The sequence below is a fragment of the Uloborus diversus genome, chromosome 3 (assembly GCF_026930045.1).
Source record: "Uloborus diversus isolate 005 chromosome 3, Udiv.v.3.1, whole genome shotgun sequence".
Classification (NCBI taxonomy): domain Eukaryota; kingdom Metazoa; phylum Arthropoda; class Arachnida; order Araneae; family Uloboridae; genus Uloborus; species Uloborus diversus.
In genome coordinates this window covers 201,873,845-201,889,436 of record NC_072733.1, presented here as the reverse complement: position 1 = coordinate 201,889,436, position 15,592 = coordinate 201,873,845, and the positions used below count along the sequence as shown (strand labels likewise).

The 15,592-nt window shown below is 33.3% G+C and overlaps 1 protein-coding gene across 2 annotated transcripts in view; it reads left to right on the top strand.

The window, feature by feature from the left end:
• The first annotated feature begins 4,434 nt into the window (after positions 1-4,434).
• Positions 4,435-15,592, top strand: part of LOC129219318 (DNA damage-regulated autophagy modulator protein 1-like) — a 31,817-nt gene continuing 20,659 nt past the window's right edge. Inside the window, exons 1-2 of one of the 2 annotated variants that reach the window (XM_054853669.1) lie at positions 4,435-4,494; positions 6,619-6,759. In XM_054853669.1, coding sequence (XP_054709644.1) covers positions 6,626-6,759 — 134 coding nt within the window. In that variant the 5' untranslated portion in view covers positions 4,435-4,494; positions 6,619-6,625. Of the gene's footprint in view, positions 4,495-6,618; positions 6,760-15,592 lie in introns of those variants that run through there. The other variant, XM_054853670.1, reaches the window with a different exon arrangement.

The following is a 15,592-nucleotide window of genomic DNA, read 5'->3' as shown; positions in this document are numbered from 1 at the left end:
ACTTTTTCTTAGTACCTAGTCGGAGAAGTAAGGTATGATTGTTCAACTTTTAACACGTGAATTCTATCACTCAACCTCGTCTTTAAAAGGTTGTCCACTTTGGAAAAGAACTGTGCAAACACCTCTGTTTCATACCTGACAAAAAAAGAAAAGAAATTTTTTTTGACTGAAAATATACTAAATACTAGGAATATTAATAATAAGAACAGTTTCAAAAAACATTTCTAATGGCGGTTTTTGTTTTTGCATTTTTTTTTCGATATAAAAAGGCAAAAAAAAAAAAAATGAATAGTACTATTGAAAAGTTTTTGTAACGTGAACTTGTTTGGATTGCGTAACACCTGATTATGATCGACTATGTTTCTCTAATCTTACATTACTAAACAGTCCAACTCTTGATTTCTCTAAGGAAAATTATTTTAGCTGATTGAAGTATATTTGAAAATATCTTTGTAACTTATTTTAAAGTTGATAAAAATTCTGATTTTCTCATCTTTTGATGTTAAGGAAACGTGCTCCATCTACCATCTTTTTAAAGAACTCAAACAGAAGGTATCGAAGGAAACTTTGTGAGTTGTTCTGCAGTAAAGAAAAAAAGTGTAAAATAACTTTTCATTGAATTAAGAAACAGAGTAAATTTTTTAAATAAATGCAGTCCGCACAAGCATGCTTTTCATTTCATATTTAATAATCTACGAAAGCTATGTGTCGATTTATTTTCGAAGTGCAAAAAAACGATGTTTGCAGTGTGTGTACAACAAGCTGTGTTGTTTGTTTTAGCAATTTTCAGAAAGTCAAGAAAAGTTTCAGCTTGAAATTGATACCTAGTTCAGCTTAATTGGTTGAAAAATAAGGAAATCAGGAAGATTTTTCTAAATTCACACCAGAAAGGTGGCTCCGAAAAATGATCAAAACTCGAAATTCTGCAAAAAAATCTCCAAAACGCAATTTTTATTCAAACAATTCAACGAAAATTAATTTGAGCTTATCTTATTGATATCTAATAGTAAAAAAAATAATGGATAAAATCTGAGATGTGGACGGCACATGGCATTAGGCGATTTGACGTGAAATGACCCATATATATATATATATATATATATATATATATATAGTCTTTACCAATCGCAACTTTTCCGCGCTAGGGCGACTACAATATGAAAAATTGTTTTTTACAAGCTACTCTAACGTGTAAGTACACTAACCCAAAAAGTATGAACTCTAGATCAAATGACGGTACTGCTGAAATTGCTTTTATTTTCATCAATCTGCAAATTTTGACTATTGGTTGTATACAAATACGTCCTCACTCTTAATCTTCTATCGCCAACAAATGCTACTAAAATTTCTTTTTGAAACCCGCCGACTACTACAAGTAAATATGAACCTCCGATAATACGGAACAAATATTCACCCTTCCTTTTCAATGTTTATAACAAGTGATTGTTCGCATTGTCACCTAGTCCGTGAAGTTATCAGTATAACAAACAGTGTTATCAAATCAAATCAATTAATGTATTACTTCACTTCTTTTTAATTTTCTTTTTTTTTTCGAACTTCGCTCGTTTTACGTCACTCCGCAGCGAGTATTGAGCGTTTAGAATATTAAAGTGTATTGTCTTCCATCTTTGGTCATTTGACGGTATCATACAAATGATGTAAATATTAATGCACTTAAATAAGGTCGAGGAAGTATTCATCTCGAGTGAAACTGAAATTAGTATTAATGATTAATAAATAAAATTGCTGAAAAGCTTTAAAAATGACGTATAATAACACATTTTTACTACTATGCATAACAATTTGAGGCGTAATAAAATCTGAGTAACTTTTGATGACTATGCTTTAAATAGAAATCTAAGATATATGTTCTATTTCGGAGTCGGGTTCCAACAATATCTGAAAAAAAGAGCTCAGAACCCGAACGATTCCTGACAAACGCGCCAAACTCAAAATTGTACTTTATTTCGGAGAATGTGCACTTCAATTTGATCACTACGCGATAAGAACCAGGAAAAAATGGGTTGTCATTTTTATAGTGCACTGTTAAAAATTCAGGAAACTTTTATGGTAAATTTTACTGTAAAATTTAGCGTTTACAGTGCAGAAAAAAAATTACAGTAAATTGTACCGAAATAAAAAAAAAACGATTGCAGCGGCAATTGATACACCACGTGACCTACAGTGCGAAGCAAATTAACACTGTATGCAATATACCAGACAGCCCGGTTATCACATCCTCAGACTGCAGTTCTCATTAGAATTTCTCAATCAGCAATAGCGAATAACCAAGTTGGAGGCAGAAGTCGTTTCTTGATTCTGAGAGTGTCAACAAATAGGTAGATAAAGATCACCTCAGTGCACGGGGATATAAGACTACGAGGAGTATTTTTTCGTTTCTTTCGGTACAGAAGCAGCTATTTTCCGTCAGCACTGAAGATGAACCATGCAACAAATAAGCTTTTTAAGCCTAAAATATGTAGTAGAGGAACATGGGGCAAAGTGAAATAGCGGGGCAAAGTGAAATGGTGAGATATTTATTCTGCTTTTAGCTCCACCTATCTGTTATTATTTTAACTATATAATACCATATCTGGTCTATTCCAGTCAGGAAAAAATACCGCCGAAGATTATATAGACAATTTTAAAAAAATGATGCTCATATTGTAATATTTTGTTGTAAGTCAAAAATTATTTTTGTTACTATCAAATGATAAAGTTCTTGTTAGTAACATTTTAAATATAAATTGAGACTTCCTGATATTCAATGCAATATTAATTTAGTTAATATTAAGTTTATTTGTATTTTAAATAAATTTTACAATTGTTAAGTACATACGGGGCAAAGTGAAATAGTTTGTTTCATTTATTCACTCAGTCATTTAATATAAATCCCTTACGTTTTCATTTATTAATTAATTCATTTACATTCCTTCATTTAGTAATTCACTTATTTATTCATTCATTTACTCAGTTTCATTACTCAGTCATTCAATATAAATCCCTTACGTTTCCATGTATTAATTAATTCATTTACATTCCTTCATTTAGTAATTCACTTATTTATTCAATCATTTACTCAGTCATTTAATATAAATCCCTTACGTTTTCATTTATTGATTCATTCATTTACATTCCTTCATTTAGTAATTCACTTATTTATTCATTCATTTACTTATTTTCTTATTGATTCATTCTTTTTTCGCTCATTTATTTTTCTTCATACATTGATTTATTCATTTAATTATGCATTAATTGTTTCATTATCTTTTAATTTATTCATTTAACCTTTTATTTGTTGATTCTTTTGCTCAAAAATATGTTTTAGAATAGAATAGAAAATATTTCATTTGAAAAATATTTTATTTTTCGCTTTGCTCCATGAAAAAAAAATTGAAAAAATTCCTCTTTTTTTTTGAAGACTCAAAGTTACTGCCAAAAATAAAAAATACTCTTTCAACGCAAGTTTTACTACAAAATAGCAAGTTTTATTATAAAATACAATGTTCTTTCTTTATGTACTGTAATTTTCAAAACAAATTTCCGATTTGTTCATTTTGTAAAAACTAAGTCATCTTAATCCTTTCACTTTGCTCCACATTCCCCTACTAAACAAGTTGTGTGTAAAAACTAATGATAGACCTTCAATATATGGAGCTAAGAGGGGTTTGAAGCATGTTGCTTTTTTCATTTCCATCGGAAAAGTTTATTACATCAGCCATAACATTTACAATGTATTTCAATTTAGACAGCGAATATCATGATTCATGATGTAATTGCAAGAAATGCTTTGTTTGGTGCTCAACGCACAAAATCAAACATTGAAAAAGTTCGATTTGAGAAAAAACACCAAGTCGGAACCAACTTTCAGAATTTTTGTTGGTCACAAAAAGTTATTTTGGAGGAAAAGAAAAAGTACATATCTTCTAAAATCTTTAGAAGAAACTACTGTAAAGTTTTCAGCGAAATCAAAAATTGAATTGCATGCTTTTATTATTTGTTACACTAAGTGGTCTTCAAAGTAGTTTTACTAAAAAAAAAAGAAAGAAAGAAGAGTTTAAGTAAAATCCTTTAAGATCACAGCAGGGTACGACACAAAAAGTCGATTCCCCTTGATCATCATTGCCTGAGAAATAAATCGGCAAAAATTAAGAAAGAGTGTGAGAAATAATGCTAGCAATAGAGATACTTTTGCTGGCGTATGATGCCCAAGACACCGGCATCGAGGGCATTGTAAGTTTATTTTAAAGTCCGGTCTGCAAATTCCAATTAAACTTAGATAAACAGTTTTAGACCAATAATGGCTGAAAATATATTTACTCTTCACCTTAGCATTTGATACATCCACAGATAAGTTTCACTCTCAACTATCAGTTTTCCAAGTAAGCATGTGATGTTTCACCTTTTCATCGCCAATCGAAATATTTATGATACTTAAAAGTTGCCATTCGTCTAAGTTAACATGATACGGAGCTGACAAAATCTTACAGTTAAGTAGGTATGAATTTACATTTTCTTCTTTAACCGAGTTGCTTTCTTTCATTTAAATAGATTTAGAAAAAAAAATGTATTTGTTCCTTCGCGTAAAAAAATGAATGAAAAATTAATGATCGGCGTTTTATTTAAGCTATAGTGTTATGCTTTACATATGATTTTAATACTGTTGGTTGACCTACAGTTTGGATTTAAGTATTCTTTAAAAAAAAATTTAACTGTCAGAGCTATATTTATACATTCTGTTAAATACGCAATCAAGATACTGCCATATTTTACTTTTGATATTCAGAAAATGTTTTGAAGATTGCTTGAGGCTTTTTATTTTTTAACTTAATGCCATATTCATATATAAACCAAATAAGTTCAAAATATTAAGATCACTGCTATTTTTTTAGACAACATTGTTTTGCCTACGAATTTACCTAGTTATGCACACAGGCCTGTCATTCCGAATAGTCTCTTGGGAAAGGGGGCAATAGGTGCATACCCAATGCAAATTTTATCGGAAAGCAACCGAACCAATCCCACTTTTATGAAGGAAAAAAAAAACATTTTTTTTTCAAGTCCAGGGGGGTTAGGGGGCACTTAACTTCCCCCTCTCAACCCCCCTTAAATGACAGGTCTGGTTATGCATCTTCCAACCAGGTTTTTCATAAATTCCAGACTATGTGCGCTTTGAAAATGTAGAAGGGAAGCTAAAGCAATTTCCGCACTACTCGTGTCTAACTTGAAGAAACTTCGACAGCATTTGAAAGTTAAGAAGGGACATCACGTAATACACCGATTAGTGACACAAAATGTTACCAAGTTGATGATGTTTTAATGATTCTTCTCCATCAGCACAACAGCTTGGTGCAGGCCAAGGCTTTCTCCGTCTGCTTCCTCCAGGCTGTACGACACATTGTCAGATTTCTCCACCTGTTCGCTCCCAAAATTTCTAGGTCCTTCTCAACACTATCCAGCCACCTTGTTGCTGGTCCTTCTCCTTGTCCCCTCAATCTTCGAAAAGTTAGCTTTTCAACCGGGTTCAGGTCTGCACGCCTAAATACGTGCCCCAGCCATCTGATTCTGTTGGCTTTAATTACTCTTAAGATGATGTTTTAATGATTAGTGACACAAAAAGTTACCAAATTGCTGATGTTAAGAATCATTAACTATATCGATTGTAATAACAAAATCATCAACAAAGTTCACAAATTTTACAAACTTTATTGTTTTTAGGGAATGTGGTCATATGATGTCATGCTTTGAGGAGGAAGGAGGGTTTCGTGAAATTTGGAGTTAATGACAAGGAGGGGGGGGGAAGGGTAACAAGAGTGACACCACACATTTTTTAGATGAAAATATGCTTATGAAAAAGAGCGTGGCATGTGGCTAGGGAATTGGGTAAAGCCTTGGTTTCCTAGAAGCGAATCGCCGATCTTCGACGTCGCTCCCCGCCGTAACGCTGAAATCAAGGTCGAGTGGATTCCGGCGTGGCCATTCACGACGACGATTTAGCTCGGGCGCGCATGCGCAGAAGAATCAAGTTTTCGCCTCGGCGAGGAGCGACGCCGACGCTAGGGATGTTCGCTCCGAGGAAACCAAGGCATTAGGTAAAATGTGACGTTTTGTGACGCAGGAGGAAGGGGCAAATTTATTTAAAAGAAAGCGTAACATCGGGGAAGTCCTTTTATCTCTCTAAACCGTTATTGATATTGAAATTTTGAGAATGTGGGGGGAAAATTAGCGGTTTTTTTTTTTCTGAATTAGCGTATCACTTTGAACGTATTTAATGTAGAAACTTCGAGACGTCAAAACTCGTTACATTTTTTAATGTTATGTAATTTCAATATGCTATATCAAAAGTCGAGTCAGTGCGGACGAGTCGTTTTTTGTAGATAAATTCTAACGAGACTATAGCACAACGTCACTTTCGTTGACACCTGTAACGAATTAAATGTTGCACAAACATGCGTTGTTCTTGGCTGTGTGCCCAATGAAGCTCTTATCTCTCCTTGAACTATATAATTCATACTTATCGGCGTATTATGTCATTTACAAAAATTCTCCTTCGGCGTTTGTAAATAAAAACTCCAACAAGAAATGTTACTTACATTATATGATTATTTTATGTTTTAGGTGAACCATGGCACCATGGGCTTTCATGCGTGTGAACTATATTCCTATGACATTAGGCATAGTACTGTCACTGGGATTAGTTACGTGCTATGTTATTGCTGTACTACGAAAAGATGTCTCTCCGTACATGCCTTTCATCAGGTAATTGATTTTTTGAAGTTCTACTTAGCACTGTAAAACAGTTAAACCGATTATTTCAGAAAGGGCGTAAATTCCATTGATGAAACTTTTCAGATTCAATAAAAAAAAAATTATTTCATTGATAAAGGAAGTACATTCTACAAGAATTTTTGTGACTGATCTGGCAATAAGTGGGACACCTGAAATTGTTTCATTTTGTCCCTGAAATTAATTAAAATGTTTTTAAAAATTTGGAAGAGTTTTTGTGACTGATCTGGCCATAAGTAGGACACCTGAAATTGTTTCATTTTGTCCCTGAAATTAATTAAAATGTTTTTAAAAAATTGGAAGAGTTTTTGTGACTGATCTGGCCATAAGTAGGACACCTGAAATTGTTTCATTTTGTCCCTGAAATTAATTAAAATATTTTTAAAAATTTGGACTTATGCCCTTTCTGTAATCAATAACCAGAAAGTCTAGTTTAGAGTGATGAAAGTGTCAATCAAGTAAGACAGCTTTATTTCAAACCAACTTTTGATAGTTAAAAATAACCCAGCAAAGTGACAAAAATAATTAATGAAGTTCGTATGCATTAAATCATTATCTTAAGAAAATACATACATCTTTTATTTTCATCTTTCTCTCGTATTGTTTTTGTGAAACAAAAAAAATTGGCGCAACAGAATTAATAGTAAGTAATTATCAACAAATTGAGAACGAAGCAAAAGTTTCACATGTGTATAAAATTATTCATATTCATCAAATATATTTTTCATGGAAATCTTTTTGTATTATTCTCTTGTCTAGCTTTGTGGACTATGTTCAATGCATATATTAAAATGATTACGTTCAAAATTGCACTGAATTAATCATCTTGCTATCGGTTATTTCTTACTTCATTGTGAAAATTTTCCCTTCGTACAAATAATGTTGTAATATTGATCTGCCTCTTCTATAATAATGCCGTAAAGGTGTTTTTCTACATTACGCCAAAAAATCTATTTCTTCTATGATCATGTCATATTGACATTGCGTCTTATTATTCCTTCATTCGAAAACGAAAACGGCATAATTCCGAGACTTATGCCGTTTCTGCACTAAACGAAAACTGTGTTGCAAAATAATTTTGTCATGGTCTCGATTTTAGTTTCACTAAGAAGCCCATAAAAAATACCCCCCTCAAACTTTTTTCTTCCCACGGTTCGGAATCACAAAGGGCCTAAATTTCCTACGAAAAAAGTTACAATTATCAAAACCGTAAGTGAAAATCAATTTTAAACTGAACATTTAAAATCGTCAGTGAGAGAAAAGTTTTTTTTATATAGCGTGAATATCGTCGATTAAATACACTGTTCCCATTTTTGCTCGAATGTAAACACATAAAATTCACCAACTGCTGTTAGACTCTTAGAGCAGGAATTGGTAACAGGCGGGAGCAAGTTTAATCATTCAGGCAAAGACAAGTCACGTGATTCAACTACGACGAATAGGAGGCACTTTTTGCATAAAACTAATGAAAGAAACTTGATTTCATCTAATACTTTTCTTCAAATGCTATCATGTGACTTAGGATCTTTGCTTCAAGAATAAAACGCTTCACTCTCTCCACCTTTTATTTCTTCTCAATGGTCTAGCTCCTCTGTTACTGAAGAATTTAAAAATTCCCTCTTTTTTTTTTTTTTTTGCCGTAATATTTATTTGCAGCCTATAGCCGATCACTAGAATTTTTGTTTTGAATTTATGATGGAAATTTTCATTACTATTGTATTTAATCTAACTGGGGCTTACTATTTTTATATTATTTAAAACTTGTCTATTCTGGTGGGAATCTTAAGGATTTTCCTTATTCCAATGGGGATTTTGGGGGAATATTGTTCTTATTTAAAAGGGAAATTTTGGTGTTATTGTTTCAACCCTTATGGTATTTCTAAGACAGACCATTAATGCTATTTCGATTTTTTTCTTATTCTGATTGGGATATCTTAAAACTAGCTTCCTTATCGAGATAGAGACTTTTAAAGCGACGGTAGAAATTATTTGAAAACCGTTACCCTTATTCTACCACAGCGATTTTTGGAGGTTGGTTTCATTTTTCCAATGGGGATTTTTAGGAATGTTTTTGTTTTAAAATGAAGAGTTTTGGGGACTATTTTCCTTATTCTAATTTTCTGAACTTGTCCTTATTCTGCCGGAGACTCTTTAACGTGACCGTCGATTTATATAGCAAATAGTAATAGGGGTTTTTGAGGACTGTTTACCTTGTTTGGCAACCGTTTTCCGTTTTTTAATGAAGATTTGTAGGGTCATGGGATGATGGAAACGAAGCACAAAATGCTTTAGAAGACTTGCTGCAACGTTTAAACTTTTTTATGGCACAAACAACAAAAAGGGCATACTCTCACCAATTGTATACTCTGATATATTTTTTGATATTGGCGCGGCCCCTGCGTCAAAACTAAGCACCCCTTTTAAGCACTAAGTTTAGTAATTCTTTCTCTTACTCAGATCAATATTTCTGTTACCTTTCATATATAGTTATTTTCATTTAATGGAGCCACTAAAACATTTATGACACAGCCTACACTATTAAAAATTAAGTTCAACCTTTCACTAAGAAAATTGTTAAATCTCAACAGCATTTGTAATCAATAATGTATTTGTAAGCATGATATTGGTGAAACCCCGTCCACCATTTCTATTCTTAGTTGAATCAAGATATCGGTTGAATTTGAATGTCACTCATTGAAATCATTTTAACTGAGCCAGAAAATTTCATATATTAACTAAAATTTTGGTGAAGCGTTGAGCCTTTTTTTTTTTCGTACTCTGTAATGCTTGTTCATTATAAAATTATTCTCAAAAGAAACTGCTCAAAAAAGCAATTAACTTAAAAATACTTTGCCTCTAAATTCGTTTTGCAATGACAATTCAATGTGCTGAAATTGGAAATGGCAATTTGAAACAAATAGGAGTATTTTTAAAGAATATTTATAAAAAAACAGTCAAGTTTGATAAACATTCTGTGATTTAAATAACTCCAATGTTTCAAAAGTATGAAAAAGGTTCATTGAAAAAGAATATTTTAAGAATACCAATATAACTTTTAAAATGTTCAACACTTGTTTTGCCTATAATTTTTTGAATGAAAAAAATATCGATTAGAGAAATACGTGTAAAAAAACCTGATAAAGTTTTTCAATAAATGTTGACGACTACCGAATATAAATCTAAAACGACTTTTTGTACAATATCATATGCGTGCAACCTGAATACTGTCATTCAGTAATCATTATCGAGGACCTTTGAAAAAAATGAAATAAGAAAATTTGTACAAGATGGCAACTTGTTTACGTATTCTGCCTAAATTATAATTTATTTCTCAGATAAACTTTACACATAACATGTAATTTTACACACTTCCATATTGGAGCTTCGGAGAATTCAAACGAAACTGATTAGATGTGCAATAAAATTATTCTTTGTGCATGAAAGTTTTGAACAATCCCTTTGCGTTCAGAGACTTTTTTTAAAACTAATGTTACTCGATGCTTCAAAAGTTTGGAGAATGCCTCAAATGAAGTACGGGAATGTGAGGCATAGTAAAATAGTTAAGATAACTTACCTTTTTCAAAATGAACCAAGAGGATACTTGGTTTGAAAATTACAGTAGACGTACATAATGAAAGAGTGCATATTATAACATATTTCATTTTTAGCAGTAAATTTGTAGCTCAAAAAAAAAAAAAAAAAGTGGAAACTGTTCACTTTCATTTTTTATGGGACAAAGAGAAAATTGAAGAGAAAAAATATGAGATGAATAAAAACAAGATTTAATGAAACATTCATTGTTGCATTATTTAAAATATTTTTGATAAACTGAATAAGTAAATAAAAGAATGGTTGAATAAATGAATAGATAATGAAACAACCAAAGAAATCAATGAGTGAATGAAATCATGAATAAATTATTGCATTGTTAAATGAAAGAGTATATAAAAATAAATTGATAAATGAATGCGTAACTGATTTAATGAAAGAAAACGAAAAATGAATGCGTAACTGATTTAATGAAAGAAAACAAACTGAACTATTTCACACTGTCCCATCCACTTTGCCCAGTATGCACCAAACTAAATGTATAAAATAGTAAGAATAAACTTAATTTTAAACTAATACGAAAATATGAGTAAGTACTGCATCGAATATTAGTAGGTCTCAATTAATGTTTAAAATGTTAAAAACAAAAACTTTATTGTTTCACAATAACCTTTTATTTTTGAAAATTGCATGTACAGTGAAACCTGTATATAACGATACTGTCTATAAAAATAAACCTGTCTATAACGATATTCTCCTCGGTCGCAAGCGAAATTTCAGCATGAATAATCCAACTGTATATAACGATAACCTGTCTATAACAGTATTTTTTTAGGTCCCAACAGTATCATTGTAGACAGGTTTCACTATATTATGTGCTTTGATCTTCAAAAATAACTACTTACTGAAATATACTACACATAGTTAAAAAATATTACGAGATGTGTTTCACTAAAAACAGAGTAAATGTTTCACCATTTCACTTTGCCCTACTTTCTCCTTCAGTCAACCCTCGTTTATCGCGGTTAATTCGTTCCAGACTTTACCGCGATATCTGAATTTCCGCGAAGTAGTATTCTGTATACATTTTTCTAATTAGAGCGCATAAAACTTACTTACGGCGATTTGAATAGGTTTTTATCATAGTTAGAGACCCCTAGACATGAAACAACACCCTTAGCCACCATTACATTTCTATTATTTAATATATTGCACAAAATATGAGAAAATTAGATATGTTGGAAATAATAGATATCACATTGTTAATTATTGAGAAATAAACTACACACACACACACAGTTTTTATACACTACTACTAGTCTATGAAAAAACCTCAACTTGTTCGATGAAGAATCAATTGCCCGTTAGTGACCGTAGGTGCCCCCGTCTTCCTCTACATTTACGTGTACAACTTAAAAAACTAGTACATTGTTGAACCATTTACAGATGTATTTAACCCCTAGTAATAATACAGTGATTTATACTTTCCAGTTAGTGCTTAACGGTTAAAACGGGATTCCTTACACTTTCTTCGGCGATTTCATACCTCCACTACCTCAACTAGTACAACTAGCTCCTCAGACCTTACTTAAAAGCTTACCTTATTTAAAAGACATATACTTTGTTATTTTTTTGTAGAAAAAAGTTTGCACGAGCGCATAAAAAAGACTATTTATTATATTTGAAAAAAAAAATTAATTTGAATTTTGACCTCTTGAATTCAAATGTTTTTCGCAATCACGAGTGTGTGTGTGTGTGTATGTAGGCATGTGTGTTTATGTGTGTGTGGGGGTATCTGTGTTTGTGTGTAGGGGGTATGTGTATGTATGTGTAGGCATGTGTGTTTGTGTCTGTGCAGGTATGAGTGTGTGGGTAGTTGCGTGTATGAGTGTTTGTGTGTGGTGAGGAATATGTATGTGTGTGTAGGCATATGGGTTTGTGTCTGTGTGCAGGCATGAGTGTGATGAGTGTGTGGGTAGTTGTGTGGATATGTTTATGTATGCGTAGGTGTCTGTATGTATTTGTGTGTGCGCGCGTGTGTATGTATGAGTTTGCGTGTGTGTTTGTGTTTATGTAAGTGTGTGTAGGTGAATGTATTTGTGTGTGTGCATGTGTGTATGTATGTGTGTGCGTGTGTGTATGTGTTTATGTAAGTGTGTGTAGGTGAATGTATTAGTGTGTGTGCGCGCGCGTGTGTGTAGTTGTGTATGTATGCGCGTGTGTGTAGTATATTGACGCAACCTGGAGACGGTTTTCGCTAGAGGAGCAGCATCGTGAGGCCGGTCGACGGTGATGCTGCAGACGGTGCTGGCGGGAAAATAAAATGATAGGACGCCAAAAACAGTCAAGTGAGAACAATTAGCAATCGTGATTGCTCAAAAACTAGAAAAAACCGCGATGTAGTGAAGCCGCGAAAGTTGAAGCGCGAAGTAGCGAGGGACGACTGTATATGAAAAACTGGCATAACGAACGGATAGCGGTTTTGCTCAGCTTTAACTCTTTCTTATGATTATAAAACTAATGTGCTAATAAGAACCAATGCGAATGATGACTGCCTAATGAGCAGGTTCTTAAGAAGTAGACAATCCGATATCAAATAGATGTCTCGCCGATAACGTAATTGTTAGATATGAGAGGGAGAAAACTTGGTGTAAAATGAGCAATATTAGAGTTTGTGGATTTTAGGTACATATTTCAAGAATTTGAAATTTGGCCCTTTTAGTTCTTCACTTTTGTAATTAACTAGCCGCGTGCCCGACGTTGCACGGTCTACCTCGAAAATAAAAGTTGCGTCAAGTGACGCATTTTCAAGACAATCAGGCTTAAATAAAAGAAAACAAAGTGTAACATTTTCTGTCAATGTGTAGAAAAAAGTAATGTTGTAACCCAAAGTTTAAATTTAGACCACATTTAATATTTTTTAATTTCAAAAATTCAGTCATAGTTATTAATCGATTTAAAAATTCCGTTTTAAGGATTTTCGGTAGAAATTCCGGAACATTAAGGATCTCTGTGTCAAGTTACGCAAAGATCTGATCTGCTCTGGTGTTTTCGACCACCATAGGAAGAAGTAAAACCTCTATGACAATTTTGTGCATTAAATGACCTATGTGCCGAATTTGGCATAAATCCGGCAAAAACCGGATTTGTATGAGGTGAACCTCCCTGGGGGAGGGGGGGGTACACAATAGGGAACACAATAGGGAACCCCGCTCTGCTATGCCATCTGGGGCTTCCAGAGAACGGACCTTTCGGCCGGGGCCCCCTTACCCATAAGGGAACAAGAACTAAACCACTTACGACTCTAGACACCGTGGACCCAGGTACGGACCTGACTCCGGTGGTGCCCATTGCACACCTTTGAGTTCCTGGGCATCGGAAGACCTCTGTGTCAAATTTGGCAAAGATCCATCGTAAATTGAACTTGTGCAAGAAACACACATACGTACATACAGCCATATATACAGAGAGAGGGATTTCTTTCCGAAACATGTAATAAAACGAGCTGATGTGTGCATCACATGACTTCCTTTTACTCCACTTTAATGTCATTTCCCCCATTACTGGCAATTTTAATGTGATTCAATAGTTTACTCTCTAAATATCACCAACAATGGCCAAATTGAAACAGATTTTTAAAAAAATCGCCAAATTTGTCGCCAAGTTGGCGATAAAACAGCGACCAAAAGACTGGCGATATATCGCCAAGTGTCCGCCAAATTATAACACCACTTGAGTTTACATCGAAGTTAACAATGATTTCCCCCCAAAAAGGGGCAAAAGACCCCTTTAGAAACACCCGAATGCAACCAAAACGGGGGGTGTAACTAGACCCCACCAAGAGTCTACTTACCAAATTTCAACTTTCTAGGACATACCGCTTTTGAGTTATGCGAGATACATACGCATATACGTACATACGCACATACATCCGTACATACAGACGTCACGAGAAAACTCATTGGAATTAATTTAGGGATCGTAAAAATTGATATTTCGTGTGTCTATACGTTCTTAGGGACTTATTCACGTGTGGTAGAGTCGAAAAAAAAAACTCAATATCCATTCTGGGGTGAGTAAAATGGAAATTAAGGACGATTTTTGAGTGAAATTTTTTTTCGCGAATACAATACTTCCTTTTTTGTAAAAGGAAGTAAAAATCTGACTTGTTCCTGCTCATTTTCATAAGATAATGGTAATTTTGAGTAGTAAGAGGAAAAAATATCAACTCCTTCCTGAAACAGGAAGTGAAATAATTTTTACCAAAAGATTGCAATGCAGAAATTTCCTTCTGTCATAAGAGATAATTATTAATCATTAAACGCTGATAAAGTGAGCACAATCAAACATGAAGATAAGATAACTTTCGATGTTTTACCTTCTGGGTGATAAATGGTAAATAAACACGTTTGAATCAATGTTATGTTTCACTACCAGTCTCAATAAATATTGTATTATTTTCATTTTCCGAGTCAATATTCTAGTCATGCGATTAAAATACATTTTTCTACTGCAAAAAGGTCTTTCGGAAAAGCTTTCAAAGCTAAAGATAATGAAAATAGTTTTTTTTTTGTTTCGATTATATTCTTACTCCTTAATTTTTAATAGGTAATATTAAGCACTTGTTATAATTACGTGCAGCATTAACAAACCCGTACCACGTGTTCGAGAATTTTTGAACTAACTTAAACCTCAACGAAAAGTATAACAGAAATATGACTACTCCCTTTTGGAATCACAAAAATGATTCGCGAAGCCCTGTCATTTTCATCATCGTCACGTGACAGGTGTTCGCGTTCTCCTTGGCGTGATAATTTATTGTGGGTCATTGGTTAAACTATGCTAACTTGAATTCAGAGTCACAAAGTCTGACAGCATTCATTTCACATTTCTTTTCTTTTGATGTGAAAACATCTATTTGCTCGTCACGTACAGTGGTAGCCATTCAAACTTTGTTATAAAACAAAATCCAACTTCAACCGCTAATAAATAGGAGACGAATAATAAGACGTGAGGTCGAATTTTCGGGTTGTATTTTGATTTTTGCCTGTGATTCATCGGAACAGTGTAAACACCATACGCGTGATCGTTTGGGTTTAGCATTGCATACAGTTCCAAAAAAAATAATAATAATAATTAATAAATAAATAAATAGAATAAAGTGTAAAAATGCGTTTAGGTAGGCAGTCAATTCAGGTGCCAAAGCGTAGAGCTTGAGAAGTACTACAAAGAACTTAACTGAAATAATAAAAATATT